The sequence below is a fragment of the Rhinopithecus bieti genome, unplaced genomic scaffold (genome assembly GCF_001698545.2).
Source record: "Rhinopithecus bieti isolate Rb0 unplaced genomic scaffold, ASM169854v2 scaffold_32955, whole genome shotgun sequence".
Classification (NCBI taxonomy): Eukaryota; Metazoa; Chordata; class Mammalia; order Primates; family Cercopithecidae; genus Rhinopithecus; species Rhinopithecus bieti.
In genome coordinates, this window is record NW_016814423.1 from 2,584,356 (window position 1) to 2,612,167 (window position 27,812).

Sequence of the window (27,812 nt, forward strand, 5' to 3'; positions counted from 1 at the left end):
TAACTTCATTTTACAGATATAAACTGAGGTGTCAGAGGTACCATTTCTTACATAAGTGTGCTTATGGTTTAATGTCCAAGTTTTATTAAAGTTGTTTTCCTTTTATCAAACAGCATTTTAAGAGACCAGTATATGTGACCCATGTATAAAAACATTTGGCACTTGACAAAATAGCTGAATTGTCCATTTTTGTCACTTTTGAAGGCAAATATTTATGCAGAGCTGTTTTATTTCAGGGAGAAAAACGAAACCACCACGACCAGATTCCCCAGCCACTACGCCAAACATATCTGTAAAGAAGAAAAACAAAGATGGAAAGGGTACTACTGTAATTTCCGTGTAATACTTATAGGTCAAGTAACACTCAGATTGCTTTATAGCACCTGCCTGTTACAACTAGAAACCACCAGCTTTCTTGATATCCTGCAATGGATCTTACTGCTGCCACATGCTTATTAGATACATTTGCCAAATTCTTAAAGGAAAACTGATAGTAAAGTAGACCAAGAAACTCATTTGAGTGATTTTCACTTACCTGTCCAAATAATCTATTGTTTTCATGTAATAATGAGACTCTTGGAAGAATTTAACCGGATTAGATTTTCAGTTCATAGGCCCTTCAACATGTTGTCATGAAATTCAAGCATTTTTATAACTGTTATGGCTGACCTGCTGGCTCTAATCTAAAGAGAACAACTGTTGAAAGGAGAGAGTTCACAAAGAGACAGAAAAAAATTATCTCAAAGTACTTTCTCCTAATTCATCACAAATCTTATGACAAGATTTCTTTGTTCACGTATTTTATATGGGACTAATAAAAAGATCTTTATTAGATGCTGAAAAGTATGACCATTATATCACCCATACTAACTAAATTATGTCACCAATACTAACTGAATTATGTAATGTTCTTGTATAAATATGAATGACACTTCTAAGACTTCTAGTTGTCTTTTATGATGTTCTTTTAAATGAAATTTTGGTCATTTAGAAATAAATTGTTTTTGTTTCAGGAAACACAATTTATCTTTGGGAGTTTTTACTGGCACTGCTCCAGGACAAGGCTACTTGTCCTAAATACATCAAGTGGACCCAGCGAGAGAAAGGCATTTTTAAATTGGTGGATTCTAAAGCAGTGTCCAGGTTGTGGGGGAAGCACAAAAACAAACCTGACATGAATTATGAGACCATGGGAAGAGCACTCAGGTATGCGAAGTTTTGGTATTTTATTTTGTTAAGAATATCATTTCCTGAATCCTAAAAAAAAATATTAAGCTTAAATTCAGCAAAGCACCAGTAGTGGTAATGCAAGTACGTAATAAGAGAGTACATTTTCAGTTGGGTACGGTGGCTCATGCCTGTAATCCCTACACTTTGGGAGGCTGAGGCTGGTGGATTGCTTGAGTCCAGGAGTTTAAGACCAGCCTGGGCAACGTGGCAAAACCCTGTCTCTACTAAAAATACAAAAAATTAGCCAGACATGGTGGTGTGCACCTGTGGTCCCAGCTATTCGGCAGGCTGAGGTGGGAGGATCACCTGAGCCTGGGAGGTTGAGGCTGCAGTGATCGAGATTGCACCACTGAACTCCAGCTTGGGCAACCAGAGTGAGACCCTGTCTCAAAAAAAAAAGGAGAGTGCATTCTCAAACATGAATTGCAGGTATGATATGTTAGTTATTATGGTAGAATAAATTAGTGCTTCAAGAGTACTACTAGACATCATGAGAACTTTGGACGAGTAACATTTTATTCTTAAGCTCACTCTTAGTTCATTTTTTGGTGACTGTCATTTATTTTTCAAGATATGCATGTATTTGAGAGAGATTTATTGGAAATAAGAATGATCTGAATGACTTAGAGGATAGATATAGATATTAAATTTGGCAATCTTAAATTAGAATTCTTTAATTACAGTTTTTGGATTTTTTAACATACATTTTTTAGGTTCTTGATTTTATTAAAATAGATGACAAAAAGTTGGATCACTTCTATTGCATATCATTAAGTTTTATACACAAAAGTCAATTACATTTACTGAATCAAATTTAAACTGATACAGTTTGCCTAGTAGGAACATTTCTAGAAAGCTGCAGAGGAGAAACAATTTATTGAGGCTTTTCGTAGTTTTGATGATCCTCGCAAGCTGGCAGAAAGGGGCCAAGTGTGGTGGCTCACTTCTGTAATCCCAGCATTTTGGGAGGCCGAGAAAGAAGCATCGTTTCAGCCTGGGAGTTCCAGACCAGCCTGGGCAACATGGCAAAACCCAGTCTCTGCAAATGCAAAAATTAGCCGAGTGTGGTAGCATGCGCCTGTGGTCCCAGCTACTTGGGAGGCTGAGGTGGAAAGATTGCTTAAGGCCAGGAGTTCAAGGCTGCAGTGAGCTGTGATCATGCCACTGCACTCCAGCCTGGGCAACAGAGCAAGACTCTGTCTCTAAATAAATAAGTAAATAAATTAGCAGAAAGATAGAGGAAGAAAAATGAAAGACCAGAAGATTTCACATACTCTATCAACAGTCCCCCAACCAGCATTAGTTTTAGATTTAGTTGGTAATAAGAACTTTATCTGTGCATAAATGTATGTTTATCTTATATGAAATAACTGTCCTTTATTTAGAAATTCTTTTCTCATTAGTTTGATTCCAACTTTAAAGTTTTTTTTATGATTAGGGAAATTTGATTTTGTTAAATATTTTAATTGATGTTTGATTGAATAAAATGTTAATGAAATTGTCTGCTTTGAATAGGTACTATTACCAAAGGGGTATTCTGGCAAAAGTGGAAGGTCAGCGCTTGGTGTATCAGTTTAAAGAAATGCCAAAAGATCTTGTATATATAAATGATGAGGATCCAAGTTCCAGCATAGAGTCTTCAGATCCATCACTATCTTCATCAGCCACTTCAAATAGGAATCAAGCCAGCCGGTCGAGAGTCTCTTCAAGTCCAGGGGTAAAAGGAGGAGCCACTACAGTTCTAAAACCAGGGAATTCTAAAGCTGCAAAACCCAAAGATCCTGTGGAAGTTGCACAGCCATCAGAAGTTTTGAGGACAGTGCAGCCCACGCAGTCTCCATATCCTACCCAGCTCTTCCGGACTGTTCATGTAGTACAGCCAGTACAGGCTGTCCCAGAGGGAGAAGCAGCTAGAACCAGTACCATGCAGGATGAAACATTAAATTCTTCTGTTCAGAGTATTAGGTGAGAAAACCAAACTACTGATGCTTATCACTTCAATATGTTTCTGACCAGAGACATTATTTGTTAAGTGGGTCAAGATTCAGAAATGAAAATAAAAGTATATAGATTTCAAGCTAGAACTCTTGGTTACCAGATTTTTCAGGAGCAGTATATATTACGTCAGTCCTCTAATTATGCCACTGGTCCCTTCATTTACATTTTGACATTATTGACATTATTCTGTCAGTTTAAGTATAGTTCACTATACCTTTGTATAACTGGATTGAGCCATATAAGAAGTTATCTAGATGTGAGAAAATCCAGGGAATTTTTTCAAATCTTTATTCAGGCCAAGTCAGAAGCCTCAAAAATTCAACGTAAATTGTCATATTAGGACATTGAGAGTGCATGGAGTTCCAAGCAATAAATGTTGCTCCTTGGAAGATCCTATCTTGGAACAATTCTAAAGTTCAAATAGGAGGGGAGGCCAAGAATCTAAGGTCCTCTTTTTCAGGCTTTTAGAGCGGCAGAAGTCAGAAAAGCAGGGTTTGTTTGTTTGTCTTTTCCTTTTTGGTTAAATCAGATTTGCCTCAGAGCCCCAGGAAAAGATGCTAAACAACAAATTGACTGAGAGAACCTGTCTGCGTTGGACTGATCTTCAGCAGAAATTTGGGACTAGTCTCAGCTGATTTAGAATGGGGGTATGGGAGGAAGGCAGAAAATTATATGGATATTTGTAGCATTTTTCTGTTTATACTGTCATGAATTTCTAGAACATGAATTATAATAAAATCTAGCAGCCTTTTCAAAGCCAATACAAATTATTATTTGATTACTTTTATTAGCACACTTCAGTCTTACGTTTTTATATTCCAGAATGTAAATGTGGAGGTTTTGCTCAATTGATCTTGAAGTAAGGTAACATTACCTAGAATCAAGGCAGACTTCAATGATTCAGTCTTCTTTGTATAGACAATTTAAAATGTTTGACCTTGTGAAATATTCTCTTAAATCTTCAGTTGATTTGTGAGGAGTGCAAAGATGACCTTTAAATTTTTAATTGGCTGTTACATCTTTAACTGTTTTTAAAGGAGTATATCTTGAGTACCCTTATCCAAAATGCCTGGGACCAGGAATATTTTGGATTTTGAACTGTTTCAGACTTTAAATCGTTGCATTATACTTACCCAGCACATCATCCCACATCCAAAGATCTGAGATCCAAAATGCTCCAGTGAACATTTCCTTTGAGCGTCATACTGGCGCTCAAAAAGTTTCCTATTTTGGGACATTTTGGATTTCAGATTTTCAGATTTGGAATGCTCAGTGGGTGCTTATTTAACTCTTACTGTCTGTATTTTTCCTTTAATGTTTTATATTTCCTTAGGCCCTGTGGGTTGCATGTGATGACTGGGTGTCTAGTTGGGAGTGTGTAGTTCCTCCCATTGGTTTCTAGGCTGTTTGTTGTTTGCATTTGTGTTGATAGGAGACCTATAATGGCCACAGCTGATTCCATGGAATTTTTTTAGCACCTGTATTCAAAATATTCTTTTTAGACTGTGAGAATAAAACCAAAACAAAAAACTCTTCCTTTGAAAGATACTAAATTGTAGATATTGTAGAGTAGGTTGTTTTGTTTTGTTTTGTTGTTTTTTTGTTTTTGAGACAAAGTCTAGCTAGCTCTGTTGCCTAGGCTGGAGTGTAATGATACCATTGTAGCTCACTGCATCCTACCGCCAGGACTCAAGCCATCTTCCCACCTCAGCCTTCCTTATAGCTGGGACTACAGGCATGTCCAGCTAATTTTTTAATTTTTATAGAAATGGAGTTTTACTTTGTTGCCCAAGTTGGTCTTGAACCAAGGCCAACCAAGCAATCCTACCACCTCGGCCTCCTGAAGTGCTGGGATTATAAGTGTGAGCCACTGCACCTGGCTTAGAATGGTTTTTTATTAGGACAAGTTCTGGTTTTGTTATTTTTTATATTTTTTGTTTGCATTTTTCTAATTACCCAACCTTTTACCATGAAAACTTTCAAAGTATGGAAAAATTCAGCTAGTACTATGAACACTTATTTACTATCCACCTAAATTCACAAATTGATAGCATTTTGCATTATTTGTTTTCTGTTTATTTATACTCTTTTTTCTCTTTGCTGTATCTTTCTTGATTTTTGATGACTTATTAATAAAATCAGAGGCTTTTAACTTTTTTCCCTGTGGTTGAGAGAGGATGGAATATATATGATTATATATATAATTAGATAAATTATTAATATAACAACAAGAGCTGACACTTATAGAGCACTCTTTGTATTTCATACACTTTACATATAGTGAGGTATAGAATCCTCATAGCTCAATGAAGAATAGATAATATCCCCGTTTTATAGATGTGGAAACTGAAGCAAGGAGAAACCAGGGAACTTGGTCACATCTAGTAGATGGTGGAGATAGTATTTTAATGCCAGTTGTTTAGCTGCAAGCAGTGAAGTTAATGACTTGCTACACTGCCTACTGATTTACATAAATCACAGGAATTGTCAGTTATTTACTGACTGATAAAGCAGCAACATCTTAATTTTGTCCTTCACTCATTTATTTTTATTTCATGTGATTGCATGCATCTATGTTGATTCAATTAAGCTTTTCTTAATTGGTGTACAGTATATATGCTCAGTTTTACAAATTTACAAAAGAAGCCAGTTTGATTCTGGCTTCATGGTAGTCAAAGAAACAACAACAACAGAAAAACTGCTGGTACACTATTTTCTGAAAATTGCCTCTTGGTAAACATGGGATGCCATTTTACCTAACATAACTTTTATTTAGCCAAGCATTAATAATTTTTCTTAGGATCTTTTAAATAAATTATCCTGGCCAGGTACAGTGCCTCACACCTGTAATCCCAACACTTTGGGAGGCTGAGACGGGTGGATCACCTGAGGTTGGGAGTTTGAGACCAGCCTGGTCAATATGGCAAAACCTTGTCTCTACTAAAAATACAAAAATTAGCTGGGCATGGTGGCAGGCACCTGTAATCCCAGCTACTCGGGAGGCTGAGGCAGGAGAATAACTTGAACCAGGAGGCAGAGGTTGCAGTGAGCCAAGATCGTATCACTGCACTCCAGCCTGGGCAACAGAGTGAGACTCCGTCTCAAATAAGTAAATAAACAAATAATCCTGTGAAAATGTGTTATGTGTAAGTTCTCTTAAAAGCGTATAGAAGCTGAGTGCGGTGGCTCATGCCTGTAATCCCAGCACTTTGGGAGGCCGAGGCGGGCGAATCACGAGGTTAGGAGTTCGAGACCAGCCTGGCCAACATGGTGAAAACCTGTCTTTACTAAAAATACAAAAAACTAGCTAGGTGTAGTGGCGGGCGCCTGTAATCCCAGCTACTCGGGAGGCTGAGGCAGGAGAATCGCTTGAACTGGGAGGCGGAGGTTGCAGTGAGCTGAGATTGTGCCACTGCACTCCAGCCCAAGTGACGGGGTGAGACTCCGTTTCCAAAAAAAAAAACTTTTCAGCTTTTCGGCCTTGCCAGTTATTAGATGTGAAATTGAATCATGTTAATTATTTTGAGTCTTTTTCCTTGTCTATAAAGCACAGATGATAATATTGAACCTTCCATGTGGCTGTGGCAATTAAGCAACACCTGACACCTGAGTAGATCCTCAACAAAAGCTAAATGTTGTATGGTCTGTGTTAGTTTCAGAAATTTTGATAAATTGTAAATTACCAATATTTTTCCAGTTGTTTACAAGCAGGAGATTTTTTAAAAGTAGTCAGCTGTAACAGAATCTGTATTACATAATATAACCAGACAGTTTAATCATTAACTAAGAAAAAAGTAATTTTAAAATTCTGTGGTTAGCAGATACTTCATAATATTTTATTTAATCTCTGAATTTGTATTATTGAAAATTGTTTTAGAGTTTGTTCCAATAAGCCAATATATTTGCATTGTAGATAGTATGGATAAGTATATATATTTTCTGACAGATGGCAGTCAGGTGTCTAAAAGAAAAGGACTTTTTTTTTTTTTTTTGAGACTGAGTCTTGCTCTGTAACCCAGGCTGGAGTGCAGTGGCGTGATCTCACTCACTGCTACCTTCGCCTCCCAGCTCCCGGTTCAAGCAGTTCTCCTGCTTCAGCCTCCCGAGTAGCTGGGATTATAGGCACGTGCCACCATGCCCAGCTAATGTTTGTATTTTTAGTAGAGATGGGGGTTTCATCATGTTAGCCAGGCTGGTCTTGAACTCTGGACCTCGTGATCCACCCACCTTGGACTCCCAAAGTGCTGGAATTACAGGCGTGAGCCACCGCGCCCGGCCAAGAAAATGACATCTTTTTCTAATTTAAACAGAAGCATCGAAGTCCTAGTGGTAGCCGCGATTAGCAATATGGAAAATTTCCAAGTACATTATTGCTTGTGTCATACCTTAGAGAAGGAAAGAAGAATGAGAGAGGCGTATATTGAAGAGTTGTAACTGCCTGTTGTTTAAGGATAGAATAGCAAATACTCATCTTTAGTACTTACTAAAGATGAAGTTGCTCAGGACTTAAGTGGCGGCAGTCTATTGTAATGGTTAGGCGGCACATAGGCTCTGCAGTCAGATGGCCTCTCTTCTTCTCTAATTGGTCACCTTATTCAAGCTGTTACAACCTGTTTGTGCATCAGTGTTTTCATATGTAAGATGGGGATAATATTTGTAGGGTGACAAGGTTATACATATTATAAGGTTATGCATATTGATATAATCTGTGTGCTAACTATATGTCACATATCTATGTGTATGTTATGTAAACTCTTGTCATGGGAAGCCCTTGGGCCTTTTTTATTTAAAAATGGTGTCTGGGCTGGGCATGGTGGCTCACGCCCAGAATCCCAGCCCTTGGGGGGCCGAGGTGGGTGGATCATGAGGTCAGGAATTCAAGACCAGCCTGACCAATGTGGTGAAACCCTGTCCCTACTAAAAATACAAAAAAAATTAGCTGGGCATGGTGGTGGGTGCCTGTAATCCCAGCTACTTGGGAGGCTGAGGCAGAGAATTGCTTGAACCTGGGAGGTGGAGGTTGCAGTGAGCTGAGTTCGCACCATTGCACTCCAGCCTGGGCGACAGAGTGAGACTCCATCTCAAAAACAAATAAACAAACAAACAAAAAACAGTATCTGGCTATAGTGTCAGGTACTATACCCAGACTCCCATCTCACCCTAGATTTCCCTGCACCAAATGGGCAAGAGAGCTTGGGTGGCCATCTAAGTTTGGTGGTCCGTATCCTGTGTGAATGGGCGGGCTCTCGTCACCCTGTGCCTTTATTCCCACTTCTTTTGAACCTGTCCTGAGTTGTTCTGGGCCTTTGTTTCATCTTTCCACCAAGCCCATTTGTTTTTCTCCTCCACTATTTTATTTCTCCTATGTGAGAAACAGACTGCATAACTAACTTTCAAAATGCAGCTTTAATAATCTAGTGGTAATATGTAACGCTTGGTTTATGGAGACTAATCTAGCTGTTAGTTGTTTGAAATAGCAAGTATCTTTCATTGAATAACTTTACAGACTTCAAAGAAACAGTTGACATCCAGATGCTGAGATTTTTAAACGACATTTGTTTTATATACTATATTAATAACCATAACTATAAATTTTAGAGCTGTGAACTTTTTAAATTAGATTGAATGATAATATCATTTATGTAACTTTCTCTTCAATGAATGGGATTAACAGCCTACACAAACTAGATTTTGCATTAAAGGATTTTATGTTAAACTGTAGCGTTATGACCAAAATTTGTGAAAATTATTTGAACGTGGAAAACTGCTAAAACATGCTTCTGTGTATTTTTCCAAAGCTTAGCCATATTTTCTCTGCCAGTCCAAGAGCCCTGACAGGTTAATTATAATCATGGCTTGTTTCATCTAAATATGACATGAAATGCGAGCTATTAAAACCCTAAGAATTCTGTCGTATGGTTAAGACTGAGGTAGGTTTTTTGTTTAAGTTAATTAAGCACTTCCCCCTTTATATATAAAAACAGGTTGAGTACAATTATATGAATTTTCATAATTATTGTGGATGAGCATGTTGATAACATTATCTCTCAAGTATTAAAATAGCAGTCCGGGCTCAGTGGCTCATGCCTATAAGCCCAGCACTTTGGGAGGCCAAGGCGGGTGGATCACCTGAGGTCAGGACTTCGAGACCAGCCTGACCAACATAGAAAACCCAGTCTCAATTAAAAATACAAAAATTAGCCGGGCGTGGTAGTACATGACTATAATCCCAGCTACTCGGGAGGCTGACAGGAGAATGGCTTGAACCCAGCAGTTGAAGGTTACAGTGAACCAAGATCACGCCACTGTACTCTAGCCTGGGCAACAAGAGTGAAACTCCATCTCAAAAAAAATAGCAGGAATGAATCAAACAGATTTGCTTTTAAATTCCTAATTTTAAGAAGCTCAAGCAAACTTCTTGCTAAGTGTTTTTTTTTTTTAAAGACAGGGTCTCGCTGTGTTGCCCAGGCTGGAGTTCAGTGGCGCAAACTCCACTCACTGTAAGCTCCGCCTCCCAGGTTCATGCCATTCTCCTACCTCAGCCTCCCAAGTAGCTGGGACTACAGGCACCCACCACCACACCCGGCTAATTTTTTTGTATTTTTAGTAGAGATGGGGTTTCACCATGTAGCCAGGATGGTCTCGATTTCCTGACCTCGTGATCCACCCGCCTTGGCCTCCCAAAGTGCTGGGATTACAGGCATGAGCCACCACGCCCAGCCCTTGCTAAGCATTTTAACATCCTCCTCCTCCCCCAACAAAATTAGCTCCTCATTTGTGTTAATGTGACTCTATGTACAGACCTTTCTTCCATAGCACTCAGCAGATGGTATCATAGTTAATGGCCTGAGAGTTTTGTGTTAGGCATCTCTGTATGTAGTGTTTAATACAAAGTCTGGCATGAGATTGGTCATGCTGTGTTGAAAATATGGGAAGTAGCATTTTGAAACCTACAACTGGTATTTTGTAAAATGACTTGTCAAGTATTAAAGTTTTAAATGATGTAGAATATGCTAATTGTCTCACTTTAATTTCATCATCTCAATAGGACTATACAGGCTCCAACCCAAGTTCCAGTGGTTGTGTCTCCTAGGAATCAGCAGTTGCATACAGTAACACTCCAAACAGTGCCACTCACAACAGTTATAGCCAGCACAGATCCATCGGCAGGTTCTGGATCTCAGAAGTTTATTTTGCAAGCCATTCCATCATCACAGCCCATGACAGTACTGAAAGAAAATGTCATGCTACAGTCACAAAAGGCAGGCTCTCCTCCTTCAATTGTCTTGGGCCCTGCCCAGGTTCAGCAGGTCCTTACTAGCAATGTTCAGACCATTTGCAATGGAACCGTCAGTGTGGCTTCCTCTCCATCCTTCAATGCTACTGCACCTGTGGTGACCTTTTCTCCTCGCAGTTCACAGCTGGTTGCTCACCCACCTGGCACTGTAATCACTTCAGTTATCAAAACTCAAGAAACAAAAACTCTTACACAAGAAGTAGAGAAAAAGGAATCTGAAGATCATTTGAAAGAGAACACTGAGAAAACGGAGCAGCAGCCACAGCCGTATGTGATGGTGGTGTCCAGTTCCAATGGATTTACTTCTCAGGTAGCTATGAAACAAAACGAACTGCTGGAACCCAACTCTTTTTAGTTTAATATACCAAAGCTTATGGATGATTGTTTGTTAATTGAACATTTTCAATTATATGCAAACTGATTGATTGATTCTAAGATAAAGTCTAAGGAGGTTTCTAATTTTGTAATTGTTTTTTTTTTTGAGACGGAGTCTCGCTCTGTCGCCCAGGCTGGAGTGCAGTGGCCGGATCTCAGCTCACTGCAAGCTCCGCCTCCCGGGTTCACGCCATTCTCCTGCCTCAGCCTCCGGAGTAGCTGGGACTACAGGCACCCGCCACCTCGCCCGGCTAGATTTTGTATTTTTTAGTAGAGACGGGGTTTCACCGTGTTAGCCAGGATGGTCTCGATCTTCTGACCTCGTGATCCGCCCGTCTCGGCCTCCCAAAGTGCTGGGATTACAGGCTTGAGCCACCGCGCCCGGCCTCTAATTTTGTAATTGTTAAAGATAGAGTTAATTTTGATTTTGTTAGATGAGGGAGGAAAACTCAACTGTTTCTCTTTGTTATCTAAATGTTTCAGAATTCAGTCGTGAAGGAACAGGCATTTTACACTATGAAGACATTCTTTTGAGATTTTTTTTTTCCAGTTGCTATATCATAAGCATTTTTAAAGTTTCTTTTCTAATTTTACATTGTATTAGATTTTCTGATTCTTTTGTAAATACAGAACTTAAATAGAAGGCAACAGGAAATTTATATAGGAACTATTTTCATTCCACTTGTATAAGTTAAGTCTTGACTCTTTCAAATGCAAAAAACATATTTTATGCTTTGTTAAAATTATGGTGTCTCTTAGATTGACTTTAGTTGGCTGTACTATATAATATAGAACTATGAATATGTAAAATAACATGAAAAATTGGAGGTGCTGGTGGTGTGGCTGACCCTGTTTCAGAAGCAGGATAGTATAAAAGCATCAGCCTGACTAAGAAGGGCACTCCCACTAACTCGCTATGTAATCTTGACCTCTTTGGGCTTTAGTTCTTCTCATAAAAGGAAGAGATGTGTTGGACTAGACTAGATGATCACCACTGTCTCTTCTAGTTCTAATCTTTTTAATTATAATACCTGTATTTTCAAGTTATGTCAATTAAATCATTATCAGGTTATTTCCTAATGTAAGAATAGCTGAAATGTTGCAGAGAAATAAGTGACCCAACAAAATTTATTCATCTGTTATGGGTAAGATCTGCCATAAATTCTTCCTAAAGAATTTGTTTACTAACTCTTGAGGCCACTGTGCTTTGCGGTCCATTAGTAAACTTGTGTTGCTAAGTGCTAAACAGAATACTGCTATTTTGAGAGAGTCAAGACTCTTTCTTAAGGGCCAAGAAAGCAACTTGAGCCTTGGGCTAATCTGGCTGAGTAGTCAGTTATAAAAGCGTAATTGCTTTATATTTAGGATCATTTTTTATTGGGGGTGGACTTGGGGGGTTGCATACAAAAATAACATATATATCCAAGTTTCTGAAATGAAATGTTTTAGATTACTTTTCAACTGTAAATAATGTACATTTAATGTCACAAAAAAATTGTCTTCTGCAAATTTTCTAGTATAACAGAAATTTTTGTAGATGAAATCATTATGTTTAGAGGTCTAATGTTATGTTTTCATATTACAGAGTGAATTTGTATTTAAACAAAATTTAAATTTTGGAATCCTCTAAACAATTTTGTATCTTTAATTGGTTTATTATTAAATAAATCATATAAAAATTCTCAGTGTTTCTGTTTTCAGGCAAAAGTTTCTTAAAGAATAAGTGTACAAAGAATATTGCTAGAACATTAGCATTACTCCCTTTAATCTAAAGATGGTGGCCTCAGCAGCGAGAGGTGCTGTGGCGCTCCGTAGAAATATCGATTGGCCGGTTGCTTTTGTGAGAAAAATTCCTTGGACTGCGGCGTCGAGTCAGCTGAAAGAATACTTTGCACAGTTTGGCCATGTAAAAAGGTGTATTGTACCTTTTGACAGGGGACTGGCTTTCACAGAGGTTTGGGTTCGGTTCAGTTTTCTTCAGAAGAACAACTTCAGAATGCACTACAACAGGAATATCATATTATAGATGGAGTAAAGGTCCAGGTTCAAGCTAAAAGGCCAAAAGTTCTGCAAACATCTGATGATGAAGAGAAAGATTTTTGAGACTGCAGCCTATTAATAAAGTTAACATAACTGAGAGAAAAAAAAAAGAACATTAGCATTACTTAATGTTTATAAATAAACAAACTCCATTACTCAGAATTGCAGGATATCATCCTTTCACTTTTCCTTTATAGCAGGCTAAATGACAGTTTCTAAACATCACACAATGGATTACCAAGTTGTAAAAATTAGACAACAATGAAATATTCCCAGCAATAATATTAAACACACTTTTGTTTCGTTTTGTTTTGTTTTTGAGACAGAGTCAGCTCTGTCGCCCAGGCTGGAGAATAGTGGCGTGATCGCGGCTCACTGCAACCTCCACCTCCCAGGTTCTAGCTATACTCCTGCCGTAGCCTCGCAAGTAGCTGGGATTACAGGTGCCCTCCACCACATCCAGCTAATTTTTTGTATTTTTAGTAGATACGGGGTTTCACCATCTTGGCCAGGCTGGTCTTGAACTCCTGATCTCAGGTGATCTGCTCGCCTTGGCCTCCCAAAGTGCTGGGATTATAGGTGTAAGCCACCACGCCCCACCTAAACACACTTTTGAAAGTAAGTTTTCTACTTAGAAACTAGGTCAGTTAATAGTTAAACTTGGAAAACATCGAAAAATTTTCTTATGAAGATTAAAATCTCTGTAATCCAATAAGAAGTAACTTTCACTTATTCATTTTTTCACGTTTGTGAATATTCTTCCAAAATGTGATTTTAAAGGCCGTGTAATACTATATTAGTATACCAAAATCCAGTTAAATAAAACTTTTTTAACTAGGTAAGTTAGTTTTATGGTTTTTCACCACATAGTGAATATCAGTGTCTTAGTTCATTTTCTTCGTTGCTGCTATAACATAATACCTGGGACTGGGTAATTTATAATGAACAGAAATTTATTTGCCCACAGTTCTGGAGTCTGGGAAGTCCAATATTAATGCACCAGCAGGTTTGACAGTTCTCATTCCAAACAGTGCCTGAACACTGTGCCCTCTGGAGGGAAAGAAGGCTTCATCTTCAAATGGCAAAGACAGAAAAGCAAAGAGAGCCCACTCCACTTCCAAAAGACTTTTTATTTATTTTTTTATTTTTTTGAGACAGAGTTTTGCTCTTGATGCCCAGGCTGGAGTGCAATGGCGTGATCTCGGCTCACGTCAACTTCTGTCTCCTGGGTTCAAGAGATTCTCCTACCTCAGCCTCCCAAGTAGCTGCGATTACAGGCATGCACCACCACGCCCAGCTAATTTTCTATTTTTAGTAGAGGCGGGGTTTCTCCGTGTTGGTCAGGCTGGTCTCGAACTCCCAACCTTAGGTGATCTGCCCGCCTCGGCCTCCCAAAGTGCTGGGATTACAGGTGTGAGCCTTTTTATGAAGGCATTAAACCCATCCATGAAGGTGGAGCCCTCCTGGTCTAATCACTGCTTAAAGGCTCCACCTCCCAATACCTTTACTTTGGCAATTAAATTTCAACATGAGTTTTGGAGGGAACAAACATTCCAGCCGTAGCATACAGTACATAATGATTTTTTAAAATTAAGAATCTTGCACTATTTTGAGTCAGTTATAGGAGATACCAGATAAACTCTTTATAATAGTAGCACCATTTAAATTGTGTATTTTTTTTAAGTTTAAAAGGTATAGTATAAGAATTTTTAGAGACACTATTATTTAAGGTTATTGGAATAGTGTACAATTACCATGAACACTGAAATTTTTTTTTTTTTTTTTTTTTTTTTTGAGGACGGAGTCTCGCTCTGTCGGCCAGGGCTGGAGTGCAGTGGCCGGATCTCAGCTTCACTGCAAGCTCCTTCCTCCAGGTTTCACCGCATTCTCCTGCCTCAGCCTCCGAGTAGCTGGGGACTACAGGGCGCCCGCACCTCGGCCCGGCTAGTTTTTTGTATTTTTAGTAGAGACGGGGTTTCCACGGTTGTAGCCCAGGATGGTCTTCGATCTCCTGACCTCGTGATCCACCCCGTCTCGGCCCTCCCAAAGTGCTGGGATTACCAGGCTTGAGCCCACCGCGCCCGGCCAACACTGAAATTTTAAAGATAGGAAAAGAAGTCTGGATGCGGTGGCTGTCGCCTGTCATCTCAGCACTTTGGGGGAGGCCAAGGTGGGAGGATCACTTGAGCCCAGGAGTTTTAAGACCAGCCTGGGCAACATAGTGAGATGTCATCTCTACAAAAATTCAAAAAATTAGCCAGGTGTAGTGATGCACTCCTGTGGTCCCAGCTACTTGGGAGGCCAAGGCAGGAGGATCACTTGAGGCAGGGAGATGGAGGCTGCGGTGAGCCATGATCATGCCACTGCACTCCAGCTTAGGTGACAGAGGGAGACCCTGTGTTCAAAAAAAAAGGAGAAGAAAGTCATGTAGTAAGAACCTTAAAACTTTAAAAGCTCAGTCTTTTGGCCTTAACTAAGTATCAGCTACTAAGGAACCTGTGTTTCCCCCATTAGAATGTCTTATGTATCCATATATTCCTTTTTTGTATCTATAGTTACCATCCTAGTTGTAGTCTTTTCTATGTTATTCTTGCCACAGTTTATTCACTTAAACAATATATGAGTGTGTATTTTGTGGCAGGCAATATTCTCTGTGCTGGAGATAGGTCAGTGAACAAAACAGACAATAGCCTCCCAAGTGACTTCCTGCTTGTGAACTCTTAGTTTGTCAACATGAACTGTTTTTATTCACACTTCTAACACTAAAAACTTGGAATTTTTTCACACCCACTCCCAGTTCTGATACCAACTGGGTGTCTTTGTCCTACAATTCAGTTCAATTCTGACCCTAACCACTTGGAGTTAGCACAGACCCCACAGGTTAAGGGGCTTAGTCTCTCAAAACTGCCCCTCCTTCCGATGCCCATTGCAAGTCCCAGGTTTCCACTTGTACTTCTGACCAGCTGGCTATAAATCAGGGGTTCCCATGACCCCCACCTGCTTAGGTTGGATAATTTACTAAAAGAGCACACAAAACTCAGGGAGCCAGTTTACTGGTTTACATTTATGTCAGTTTATTATAAAAAATACAACTCATGAACAGCCAAATGAAAGAGATGCATAAAGCAATGAATGGGAGGAAGTGAACAGAGCTGCTCTCCCGTCTCATGGTGTGCCATCTACCTAGCACCTCAAAGTGTTTACCAACCTAGATGTTCTCCAGACACCAACATTTTAAGAGTTTTTTAATGAAGCTTTTATTACATAGGCATGCCTGATTAAATCACTGGCCATTGGTGATTGAACACAATTGCTACACCCTTTCCCCTCCCAGGGGATGGGACTGAAAGTTCCAACTCTAATTACATGGTTGGTTCCTCTGGAAATCATTTCCCATCCTGAAACTATCTGGGGACCCATGAAGTGTCCACCTTATTAGCATAAACTCAGGTATGGTTGAAAGGGGCTTGTTAGAAATAACAAAATATGCTCTTACCCTTCTAAATGCCAAGGGTTTCAGAAGCTAGGGTGTCGGGAACTAGGGATAAAAGCCAAATAAGATGTTTTTATTGTATCACAATCATGCACCTACTTACAGAATAGTCTTTCTAAAATATCCCTTGGCAGTTTGGGCAACATAGTGAGAGCCCATCTCCAGAAAAAGTAAAAATATTCACAGTGCATGCTGGCAAGAGCCTGTAGTCCCAGCTCTTCAGGAGGCTGAAGTGAGAGATCTCTTGAGCCTGGGAGGCTGAGGCTGCCGTGAGCTGTGATTACAGCACTGCACTCCAGCCTGGGTGACAGAATGAGACCCTGTCTCAAAAAAATCAAATAAAAATATCCCTCGGGAATGCATAATGTTCATATATGGAAACCCTCAATACCTTTCTACTTGTAGGGTGAAGTCCAAAATCCTTAGCTTAACATTCAAATTCCTCCATCAAACTGGGTTCTTAGGCCAACTATTTCAGTGTCACCCTTTTTTTTTCCCTTTGAGACAGTGTCTCGCTCTGTCACTAAGTCTGGAGTGCAGTGGCACAATCTTGGCTTACTGCAATCACCGCCTCCTGGGGCTCAAGCGATCCTCAGCCTCCTGAGTAGCTGGGACCACAGGTGCGTACAGTGCCAGGCTAATTTTTCTTGTATTTTTGTAGAAAGGGTTTTTTGCCATGTTGCCTAGGCTGGTCTCCAACTCCTGGGCTCAAGGGATCTGCCCCCCCCTTAGCCTCCCAAAGTGCTGAGATTACAGGAGTGAGCCCTTGTACCCTGCCGATGTTTTCCTTAAAATGCAAATTTTTGGTTCCACTCCATACTTACTGAATTTGCATCTCATGGGAAAGCTGTACAATTTGCATTTTTTTTTTTTTTTTTCTGAGACAGTCTCGTTCTGTCGCCCAGGCTGGAGTGCAGTGGCACAATCTCAGCTCACTGCAACCTCCGCCTCCCGGGTTCAAGCAATTTTCCTGTCTCAGTCTCCCAAGTAGCTGGGACTACAGGTGCCTGCCACCATGCCCTGCTGATTTTTGTATTTTTAGTAGAGACGGGGTTTCACCATATTGGTCAGGCTGGTCTTGAACTCCTGACCTCAGGTGATCCACTCGCCTTGGCCTCCCAAAGTGCTGGGATTACAGGTGTGAGTCACCGTGCCCAGCACAGTTTGCATTTTTAACTAGTATTGTATGTTCCTTGCTACACAGAGTAGCCCTAAATTAGCACCAACATCATCTGGAAACATTTTAGAAATACAGAACTCCAGGCCCTGCTCCAGATCTAATGAATCAGAATAATATAGACATTCAAGTTTGAAAAGTACTAGGTAATCTTAATGTACTCTTGGAAGTTTAAGAACCACTGATCTAGCCCCAACCTATTCTTTTAAGCTTATCCCGTGATGTTGCTCTACATTTATTCTTTCAACCAACACCTATTGGGTCAAGTATGGCTTTACATAGTCATGGAACTCGTTGTACAAAGTTGAAAAAGCATGATGTCCACCCTCCAGAGACACACTGGGATTAATGAATGAAGCGGCATACTGCTGCGTGTGACCAGCCAGTGGCTCTCACCATCCACTTAGAATAAAGGGATCAATATTTGGGGCACACCCATAACCCATTCATGGTACATTCGTTAGGGAGATCTCCCTTATGTGCTAGTATTTCTTAAGGTTTCATTCTTGGCTCTCTTCCCACTGCACATGCTTCTTTGACAATCTCATCCACTTCTATGGCTCAGTCACTATATGATGTCTTGACTCTCTCTAGCCCTAACAAAACCTAGTCACCAACTCCTGAACAGGACATGGCTGTCTGTACTAGGCCTCTCCACACCAAATCATTGACTCAACATTGTTTATTAAGGAAGGACCTGGGATACTACTGTCACTGTCCTTAACCTATAAACTTACTGCCTTCTTCACTTTCCATTTATGCTTTAACCCTCTGTAGTATTGCATTTGCCTTAGTACCCTGAAATTATTGTTACAGAGGTCACTAAGAGTAACCAATCTCTATATTGCCGAATTCCATCCTTCCTTCCATTCCTGGACCTCTCCAGCAATTGATAACCTTTTGTAACTCACTTTTCCTTTAAACTCTCTATTGCCTTCAGTTTTGCCCAATCTGAAGTGCTCACCTCCCCTATCGTTCTGCTTCTGTAATATTTCCCCATTTTACCATGTGAATAATAATTTCCTAATGTTCCCCTTGGGTTGTTCCAGAAACTTTTTCAAAGATTGGAGTTCCTCCAAGTTTTATCTAAAGGTCACTGTTCTTATTTTCTGTTTTCACCTTATCCCTTTCCAATCTGTTCTCCCCAGTGCAATAGGAGCGTCAATTTAATTATGTGAGTCCTTCGGTGGTTCTTTAATCTCAGACGGAGTTGAGGCCCTGTGTGGTCTCACCTTTTCTTTATCTCACCAGCCTGATCATCAAGTTCTACTCTCCAAGACGTCACATCGATTAGAAGAAGGATGCTTTCAATTGCAAGAAACAAACAGAAAAACCCAACTCAAAATTATTAAATAATACGAAACAAAAAGTCTGCAGTTTGGAGGCGTCTGGGTTGGTTAATTCAGGAGCTCAGTGGTAACATCGAGGTACCAGGTTTCTCCATCCTTCTGCTTTCACTTTCCTTGGGATATCAATTTGGTCTTCCAGGATGGCTCTTGCTAAAGGTAGCTGCAGTAGTTTATTCTGTATTTCTGTTTATCAATAAGGAGACCTTTCCTGGAAGCCCTGAGCAGACATCTCACACATGGCTCATTGACTAGATGAGTCATATACCCCTTCCTAAACCATACTGTTGGCCAACCATGTGGGATTACCACAAATCACTTGGTCATGTGCTGGAGAATCAAAATTGGCGCTCAACAGCAAAGGAGAAGGGAGGAATGAGTTTCACATATTGGCCAGGCTGGTCTCAAACCTCTGACGCTCAGGTGTCCACACCCTCAGCCTCCCAAGGTGTGTTGGGATTACAGGGCTTAAGTCACTAAGATACTTAGAGTATCTCTTTTTCTTTTCTTTTTTCTTTTCTTTTTTTTCCTCCTCTCCCTCAACCTACCTCCCAATCCCTTCTTTCTCACCTCTCCTCTCCCTCCCTCCCCCTCCCTCCCCTCCCCTCCCTCCCTCCCTCTCCTCCCCTCCTCCCCTCCCCTCCCCTCCCTCTCCGCCGGCCCGCTCCCTCTCTTCTCCTCTTCTTGAGATGGAGTCCTCGCTGTCCCCCGGGCTGGAGTGCAGTGCCGGATCTCAGCTCACTGCAATGCTCCGCCTCCCGGGTTTTACGCCATTCTCCTGCCTCAGGCCTCGAGTAGCTGGGACTACAGGCGCCTGCCACCTCGTCCCGGCTATTTTTTTGTATTTTTTAGTAGAGACGGGGTTTTTCACCGTGTTAGCCAGGATGGTCTCGATCCTCCTGACCAATCGTGATCCACACGTCTCGGCTCCCAAGAGGCTAGGATAACCAGGCGTGAGCCACCGCGCCCGGCTTTCTCCCTGCCCTCCCTCCTCCTCCCCCCCTCCCTTCCCTTCCTTTCCTCTTTGCTTAGACGGAGTCTCACTCCATTGTCCAGGCTGGAGTGCAATGGCATGATCTTAGCTCACTGCAACCTCTGCCTCCTGGGTTCAAGTGATTCTCCTGGCTTAGCCTCCCAGGTAGCTGGATTACAGGCGCCTGCCACCACGGCCGGCTAATTTTTGTATTTTGAGTAGAGATGAGGTTTCACCATGTTGCCCAGGCTGGTCTCAAACTCCTGACCTCAGGTGATCCGCCCACCTCGGCCTCTCAAAATGCTGGGATGACAAGCATGAGCCATCGTGCCTGGCCCCTATTTGAATTTTACAATCAGTTTGTCAACTTCTAAAAGGCAAAAGACTCTGGGATTTTTAGTTTTATTTTATTTCAGAGACGGGGTCTTGTTATATTGCCTAAGCTGGTCTCGGACTCCTGGCCTCAAGTGAACTTCTGGCCTCCTGCCTCACCCCCCAGTAGCTCAGATTACAGGCATGACCATGCCCCACTTGGAATTTTGATTAGGATCATGTTGAGTCTATAGGTCAGTCTGGGAAGATCTCAACAATACTGAGTCTTTTTGACTAATGGAGGAGCTCTCCATTTTTCAGTCTTCTTTAGTTTTCTTTTTGAGACGGAGTCTTGCTCCAACAACAGTCCAGGCTGGAGTGCAGTGGCACGATTTCAGCTCACTGCCAGCTCCACTTCCCGGGTTCACAGCATTCTCCTGCCTCAGCCTCCCGAGTAGCTGGAATTACAGGCGCCCGCCACCACGCCCGGCTAATTTTTTTGTATTTTTTTTTTTTTTAGTGGAGACGGAGTTTCACGGTGTTAGCCAGGATGGTCTTGATCTCCTGACCTCATGATCCTCCCGCCTCAGCCTCCCAAAGTGCTGGGATTATGGGCATGAGCCACCATGCCCGCTCAATTTCTTTTCTTTCTTTTTTTTTACTTTTTTCTTTTTTTGAGACGGAGTTTCACTCTTGTTGCCCAGGCTGGAGTGCAATGGCATGATCTTGGCTCACCGCAACCGCTGCCTACCGGGTTCAAGTGATTCTCCTGCCTCAGCCTCCCGCATAGCTGGGATTACAGGCATGTGCCAACATGCCCGACTAATTTTTGTATTTTTAGTGGAGACGTGGTTTCTCCATGTTCCTCAGGCTGCTCTTGAACTTCCGACCTCAGATGATTCGCCCGTCTTGGCCTCCCAAGTCTTCTTTCATTTCTTTCAGCAATGATTTATAGTTTCCAGTGCACATGTCTTGCATACATCTTGTCAGATTTACTTTTCAGTATTTAATATTTTTTATGTAACTGTAAATGTCATGGCTTTTTACATTTTAATTTTGATTATTAGTGATTTTGCTTAAAATCTTTTTTCTAGTTTATTAAAATACAACTTTGTAAAGTGCACAAATCCATATATATAACTTTGTAAAGTGCACAAATTCATAAACCTCTCTTTGGGAAAGCTTTATTGTGAAAAAGATACAAATAAGATATTCTTGTTAGATTCAGTTCGAAAGGAAATTATCAAGTGTAATACATTTACTTAAGGACGGCCTCAACATTAGATTGGGAAGATTTTCTCTTTCAAATGAATGAAAATAATCCCTCTCATAGATGTTAGGTAGATGTTAGGTAACACAATATAAGTGACTAAATATTTTCACTCTTCGAGTTGAAGACCAATTATCCTTCAAGAAATGTCCCCTAATCCAGCATGGTTATTTGTCACCTTCTTTAAATTACCCAAGCGAAGTACATTGGCATATTTAGTTGTGTCATTTGCATATGAAAACATATTTCATCAATGACTTCTTAAGTATTTGTCTCTCCTTCCTCCCAAAGTTTCAATAAACGGATGCCAAGAATTTATGGAGAAAATTATAAAAGTTTACTAAAAGATATGAGAAACTGAATGAATGAAGCAAGCAGTTGTATTCATGGACAGGAAAAATATCATTTCTCCCCAAACTAGTCTGCAAAATCAAAATAAAGTGAACAATTTTTGTTGTTGTCGTTGTTGTTTTTTTAAAGAGAAAGAGGCTCGCACTGTTGCCCAGGCTGGAGTGCAGTGGCACCATCATAGCCTCAACCTCCCGGGCTCAAGCGATCCTCCTGCCTCAGCCTCCCAAATAGCTGAGGCACACGCCACCATGCTTGGCTAATGCTTTCTATTTATTTTTCATACAGACAAATTCTCCCCATCTCGCCCAGACTGGTCTTGAACTCCTGGGCTCAATTTTTCTGCTTTGGCCTCCCAAAGTGCTGAGATTACAGGCATGAGCTACTGCACCCAGGCTGCACAAATCTTGTGTATAACTTGATAAAATTTTATGTCTCAATACACTTCTGTGATTACCAGCCAGATCAAGATATGTAACATTTCCTGCATCCAAGAAGGTTTCTTCATGCCGGTGCTCCCCACCCTCCCTGACAACCAGGAGATTCCCTTATGACACCTCTCACTACAGTTTTTTATCTTCATATAAATGGAATGAATCATGATGTACTCTGGCCTCTTTACCTCAACTTATGTATATAAGATGCATCCATATTGTTGTGTATAGTAGTAGTACATTCTTATTCATTGCTATGTAATTTTTTTATCCAATTTGAGGACATTTAGATTATTTCCAGTTTTTGCTACTGTGGATAATGCTGCAATGAATATTCTTGTATATGATCATAAATACTCGGGTATATGCCCAGTGGTAGAATTATTGGGTAGTATGGTTTGTGTATAACTAGCTTTAGTACATAGTGTCTGATATAGTTTGGGTATGTGTCCTCACCCAAACTTCATGTCAAATTATAATCCCCAACGTTGGAGGTTGGGCCTGATGGGGGGTAATTGGATCATGGGAGTGGGTTTCTTATGAATGATTAAGTACCATCCCCCTTGGTACTGTCCTCGTAACAGTGAGTGAGTTCTTGGGAGATCTGGTTGTTTAAAAGTGTGTGGCATCTCCCCCCACCCTACTTGCTCTTGCTCCTGCCACGTAAGATGCCGTCTGTACCTTTGCCTTCTGCTATGATTGCAAGCTTCCTGAGGCCTCCCCAAAAGCGGAAGCTGCTATGCTTCTTGTGCAGTCTGCAGAAGCATGAGCCAATTAAATATTTTTTCTTTACAAATTACCCAGTCTCAGGTATTTCTTTATAGCAATGCAAGAACAGACTAATACAGTGACAGTTTTCCAAAATGATTAACCAATTTAAACGCTCACCAACAATGGGTGAAACATATAGTTGCTCTATATTCTTGTCAATGCTTGGCATTGGAAGTCCTTTTAATTTGAGTCATTCTGGTGGTAGTTTTGGAATCTTGCTATGATTTCAATGTCCATGATATAATATATATATTTTTTGAGACAGAGTCTGACTCTGTTACCCAGGTTGGAGTGCAGTGGTGCCATCTTGCTCACTGCAACTTCCGCCTCCCAGGTTCCAGCGATTTTGTGCCTCAGACTCCCTAGTAGCTGGGATTACAGGTGCTCACCACAGATGCCCAGTTAATTTTTGTGTTTTTAGTAGAGATGGGGTTTTGTCATGTTGCCCAGGCTGGTCTCCAACTCCTGGCCTCAAGGGATCCACCTACCTCAACCTCCCAAAATGCTGGGATTACAGGCGTGAGCCACCACATCCAGCCATGACATAGCTATTAATACAGAACTTTTCACATTGGGCCTATAGGTCAATCTTGGAATTCGCCCTTTCAGAGACTATTCATGTTTATATGCATATTGATGCATGGCAGGGGCTGGTGTACACACCGTGGTGTATGGCTGAGCCATAACTGGAGCATACCTGAAAATAACCCTATTCTAAGTGTGTTTGGAGTCCTAGCCTAAGGAATCCAGGAGTAGCCAACACTAAGATTCACTCTTTACCTATGAAGGATATCCATACCCCTGCCCCATCTCTTGGAACACAGGCTGTACAGTGGATTGGGGTCCTTTGTTTTGGGTTAAATGGATGTTGCTAGAAGGAGGGTGCTAAGTGAAAATGCTGTATAGACTACGTGCCTTTTTTATGAACAGTAGCAGTTCTCCAGGCCAGCCCACCACCACTGGACCACCCCTGTATGTAAGTCCTGAATAAACCTTATAACTCCTTTGCTGGCTCCGCCTCTCCTATAGTACCATCGCAATTGGAATCAATGGGGATCTGGAAGGACAACTGGCCATTTAGATAACATGTGAAAATTAACCAATGTAATTGGTTACATTGTAACATTATTTAAAATATTATTTTAAAATTATTATTATATAACAGTAACATATTATTACTAAAAAATACATATGAACATTTCAATAAAGGCAGAAAAAGCACTTGATATTGAATGCTTTCTTCTTGATGTTATAACCAAGACAAGGAAGTCCATTATCACTATTTCTATTCAATAGTGGACATACTAGCCAGCAACAAAACTAAAAGGTATAAAGATAACAGAGAAGTTAAACCACTTTTATTCACAGATTCCAAGATTGTGATCACATAAATTCCAAAAGACTCTACACAGTATTACAAATAATAGGGGAACTTAGCAAGATGCTTGAATATAATATCAATATGTAAAAATCAATAGCGTTCCTGTAGTCTTACAACAAATGAGAATATTTAAAAAATGCTATTTAACATCGCATTCAAAACACTACTCAAGAGGAAATCTAATGAAAGATATGTGTGATCTCTATACCGCAATCTATCCAAGCACAGCTGCATTAAAGTATAAATATGTGTACAATCTACAAAACATTGCCAGGAGAAATTAGAGGCCCTTAAATAAACAGCCTCTTAAATGAACTGAAGGACTTAATATTGTTAATATACTAGTTATCCCCAAACAGATCTATAGATCCAATGCAAGCCCAGTACAAATTCCAGCAGTTTTTTTTTTTTTTTAAACTGACAAACTAATTCCAAAATTCATCTAGAAATACAATGGCCTTAGAATAACCCAAAGCAATCTTGGGAGAATAAAGTCACAGGACTTCGAGACTTATTATAAAGCTACATTAATTAACACAGTTTGGTAGTGGTATAAAGGTAGATAAAGACCACTCCCTCCAGCTCCCCAACGCGCTGGCACCTTTCCCCATCTGATCTGCATGGGTCAAAGGGCGCTGAGGGAGGGCCTGACCGACTAGGGTGGGAAACAAAGCGGCCCCGAGATCACTTCAGACCACCTTCCGCCCCTCAGTGCTTTCGGATAGAAAAGGTTTTCCTTCTTGATCTGGGAAACCTACTAAGAAGAAATCCTGAGCTGTGGAGTTATGAGGAAGGTAATGAATAGTAGGCGGGCGCCGGGCGCGTCTCCCCGGAACCAGAAGGCTATTAGGTCAGAACGATTTCCAGCGAGTCCCAGTCCTTTTCCATTCCCAGCGCAATGATCGCGGGAATCCAGGCGCCATCCATGCCCCTCTGTTCCCTGAAAAGACCGCACAGCCGCCAGTGACATCACGGAGACGAAAGCCATGATAACACCTAGGGAAAACGGAGCTTGAAGTAGCTTGTGTTATTATTATTATATTTTTGAGACGGAGTCTCGCTCTGTCGCCCAGGCAGGAGTGCAGTGGCACAATCTTGACCCACCACAACTTCGGCTTCCCGGGTTAAAGGGATTCTCTTGCCTCAGCCTCCCGAGTAGCTGGGATTACAGGCGCGTGCCACTACACCCGGCTAGTTTTTATATTTTTAGTAAACAGGGTTTCGGCATCTTGGCCAGGCTGGTCTTGAACTCCTGACCTCGTGATCCACCCGTCTCGGCCTCCCAAAGTGCTGGGATTATAGGCGTGAGCCACGACGCCCGGCCTGTAGCTTCTGTTATTAACAACAAGCAAACGCCCCTGCCCGTACACGTTCCTGAGGGATAACGGTATGTTACAAAAGTGCATCTGAGCTACCACTCCTGGAGGCTCTGTCGGAGTGCCCGCGGGCATGGGCGCGGTGGAAAAGAGGGAGAACCTGTAGGCCCAGGCCTCCGTAACCATGGCTGCCAGGGGGCGGGGACTGCGAGCGCAGATCCCGGGCGGGGTGCCGGCTGGGAGAACTCGGTCCTCCACTGACCCAGCCGGCCACGCGCCCGCGTGTCGCCTCCCCGTCCCGCTAGCAGCACGCTGCGTGGCTGCTGGTTGGCTACTTAGGACGGAAGTTCGGTTGGTGTTTCTGCAGAGGTTTCCCCCTCGAGCGGTGGCAGAGTTTCTGAGTGCGGTAGTAGCAGCTCTGGCGGCAGCAACAGTGACTACGAGGGATGGCGGCGGCTGCAGCAGGACCTGCAGCATCTCAGAGGTGCGTGTTTTTCCTTCCCTTTGCTATTTATTTTATCCCCCTTTCCTTGGCCAGTGGGCTCTGCTGAAGTCGTTTTCTGACAGATTTTCCAGAGCTTCTCAGATGCTGTAATCGACCAGGACCCCCAGGCGGCGTTAGAGGTGAGAGAGCCTTTTCTGCTTCCTCCACTCCCGGCTGACCCGCCTCCTGCTAGCACCGCCTGATTGGCACCCAGGCTCTAGGGATGCTGCGTCTCAGCCCCAGTGTTGAGATTCTCTGTCTCCTTTCTGTCTCCCGGTAGCCGCGTTACCTCAGACTCCTCCTGTCTTGCCCTTTCCACTTCCAGACTCTTGCATTCCTGAAGCTTCTGAGGAAAACCTCCTCTATTTATTGGGAGCATAGTTGGCATCTGTAGTTGGGCTGAAATGATTTTTTTTTAAATGGCATTTATGACTAGAAGAGAAAAGTGGACTCTGGGCTCGATGAAAATTAATTTTTTTGTTTGATAATCATTGTTGCCATTCTTATATAAAAATGTCGGTATGAAGTCAGTCTACTGGAACAAAAACCTTCTCCCTCATGTCCCTGAAACTTTCCAGATGTCTTGTCATAGTTCTTTATTCACTCATTTGTTTATCAAAAATTTTTTAGGAGTTGCTGTGTGCAAAGGCGCTGATTGCTATGGGTTAGTCTTAGTTATATACTTAGCTAACCTAGAAATCACTTCTCATAGGTGTGCAGTGAAGACAAACTATGAAGCTCTAAAGGAATGTAAAAGAGCAAGAGTTAATAAGAGTTAAAGAAGAGCCTAAAGACAAATAATGCTGTGGGTCACAATTTTAACAGGAGATCTTTTTTGGTTTTGTTTTGTTTCTTTTGCTTTAATAAAGCACAGAAAAGAAACCCTGTTTTGTTGTTATGATCTAACGTAAGTAAGGTTAACAATTTCAGGCAAGACAGCATCTTTTCTAGCTATGGCTTTTATAAGAAATGTGCCACAGACTACTAGAGCCTCTGTTAAGGCGATATTTGAGCAGAGACCTGAAGGAACAAGAGAATGAGCTTGGAAGCTCTGGGAAAGAACATTCCAGGCAGGACCAAGAGCCAGTGCAGAGATCCTAAAGTAGGAATGAAGTGGGTCTATATATGGAGCAGCAAAAAGGCCCTTTTTGTTAGAGGGCCCATTTGATTAGGAGATAAGGTTGGGCAGGAAACTAGGAGCCAGGTCCTGTAAGGCCTTTTAGGGTCCAGGTATGCTTTTTGAATCTAAATATATAGACCTTTAGATACCAGCAATAAGGCTTCTGGGATCAGTTTTGGGATCATGTTACAGGAAGCAGTGAGAATTTTTCGCCATAATTTTTTATATTAGCTATTACTTTGAATTACATTTCTTAATTGTCATGTTAGGCCTAGTGCTTCCTTTGGAAATCCAGTTTATATAAAAGTTGCTTTTAGGCTGGGCACAGTGGCTCATGTCTGTAAAATTAGCTGGGCCATGGTGGCAGGTGCCTGAAATCGCAGCTACTTGGGAGGCTGAGGCAGGAGAATCGCTTGAACCTGGGAAGCGGAGGTTGCAGTGAGCTGA

General features: G+C 41.3%; 2 protein-coding genes and 1 pseudogene across 32 annotated transcripts in view; all 3 read left to right on the forward strand.

The window, feature by feature from the left end:
* Positions 1-11,054, forward strand: part of ELF1 (E74 like ETS transcription factor 1) — a 121,820-nt gene extending 110,766 nt beyond the window's left edge. For all 3 annotated transcript variants that reach the window (XM_017850175.1, XM_017850174.1, XM_017850176.1), the window contains exons 6-9: positions 237-320; positions 1,014-1,206; positions 2,746-3,195; positions 10,277-11,054. In XM_017850175.1, the coding sequence (XP_017705664.1) occupies positions 237-320; positions 1,014-1,206; positions 2,746-3,195; positions 10,277-10,880 (1,331 nt within the window). In that variant the 3' untranslated portion in view covers positions 10,881-11,054. The remainder of the gene's footprint in view (positions 1-236; positions 321-1,013; positions 1,207-2,745; positions 3,196-10,276) is intronic.
* A 157-nt stretch (positions 11,055-11,211) lies between these two features.
* Positions 11,212-13,271, forward strand: LOC108514143 (SRA stem-loop-interacting RNA-binding protein, mitochondrial-like; annotated as a pseudogene). The gene has a single exon (XR_001881135.1). The product of XR_001881135.1 is annotated as an SRA stem-loop-interacting RNA-binding protein, mitochondrial-like (transcript).
* Positions 13,272-24,425: 11,154 nt separating this feature from the next.
* LOC108514129 (uncharacterized mitochondrial protein AtMg00860-like) overlaps positions 24,426-27,812 on the forward strand; it is an 80,008-nt gene continuing 76,621 nt past the window's right edge. For 21 of the 28 annotated variants that reach the window (XR_001881113.1, XR_001881114.1, XR_001881117.1 and 18 more), the window contains exons 1-2: positions 24,426-26,245; positions 26,329-26,385. Coding sequence is in view for 8 of the 28 variants with exons in the window: in XM_017850188.1 (XP_017705677.1) it covers positions 25,946-26,245; positions 26,329-26,385 (357 nt within the window). In the remaining 20 variants the exon portion in view is untranslated. The remainder of the gene's footprint in view (positions 26,246-26,328; positions 26,386-27,812) is intronic. The other 7 variants (XR_001881111.1, XR_001881124.1, XR_001881110.1 and 4 more) reach the window with 6 other exon arrangements.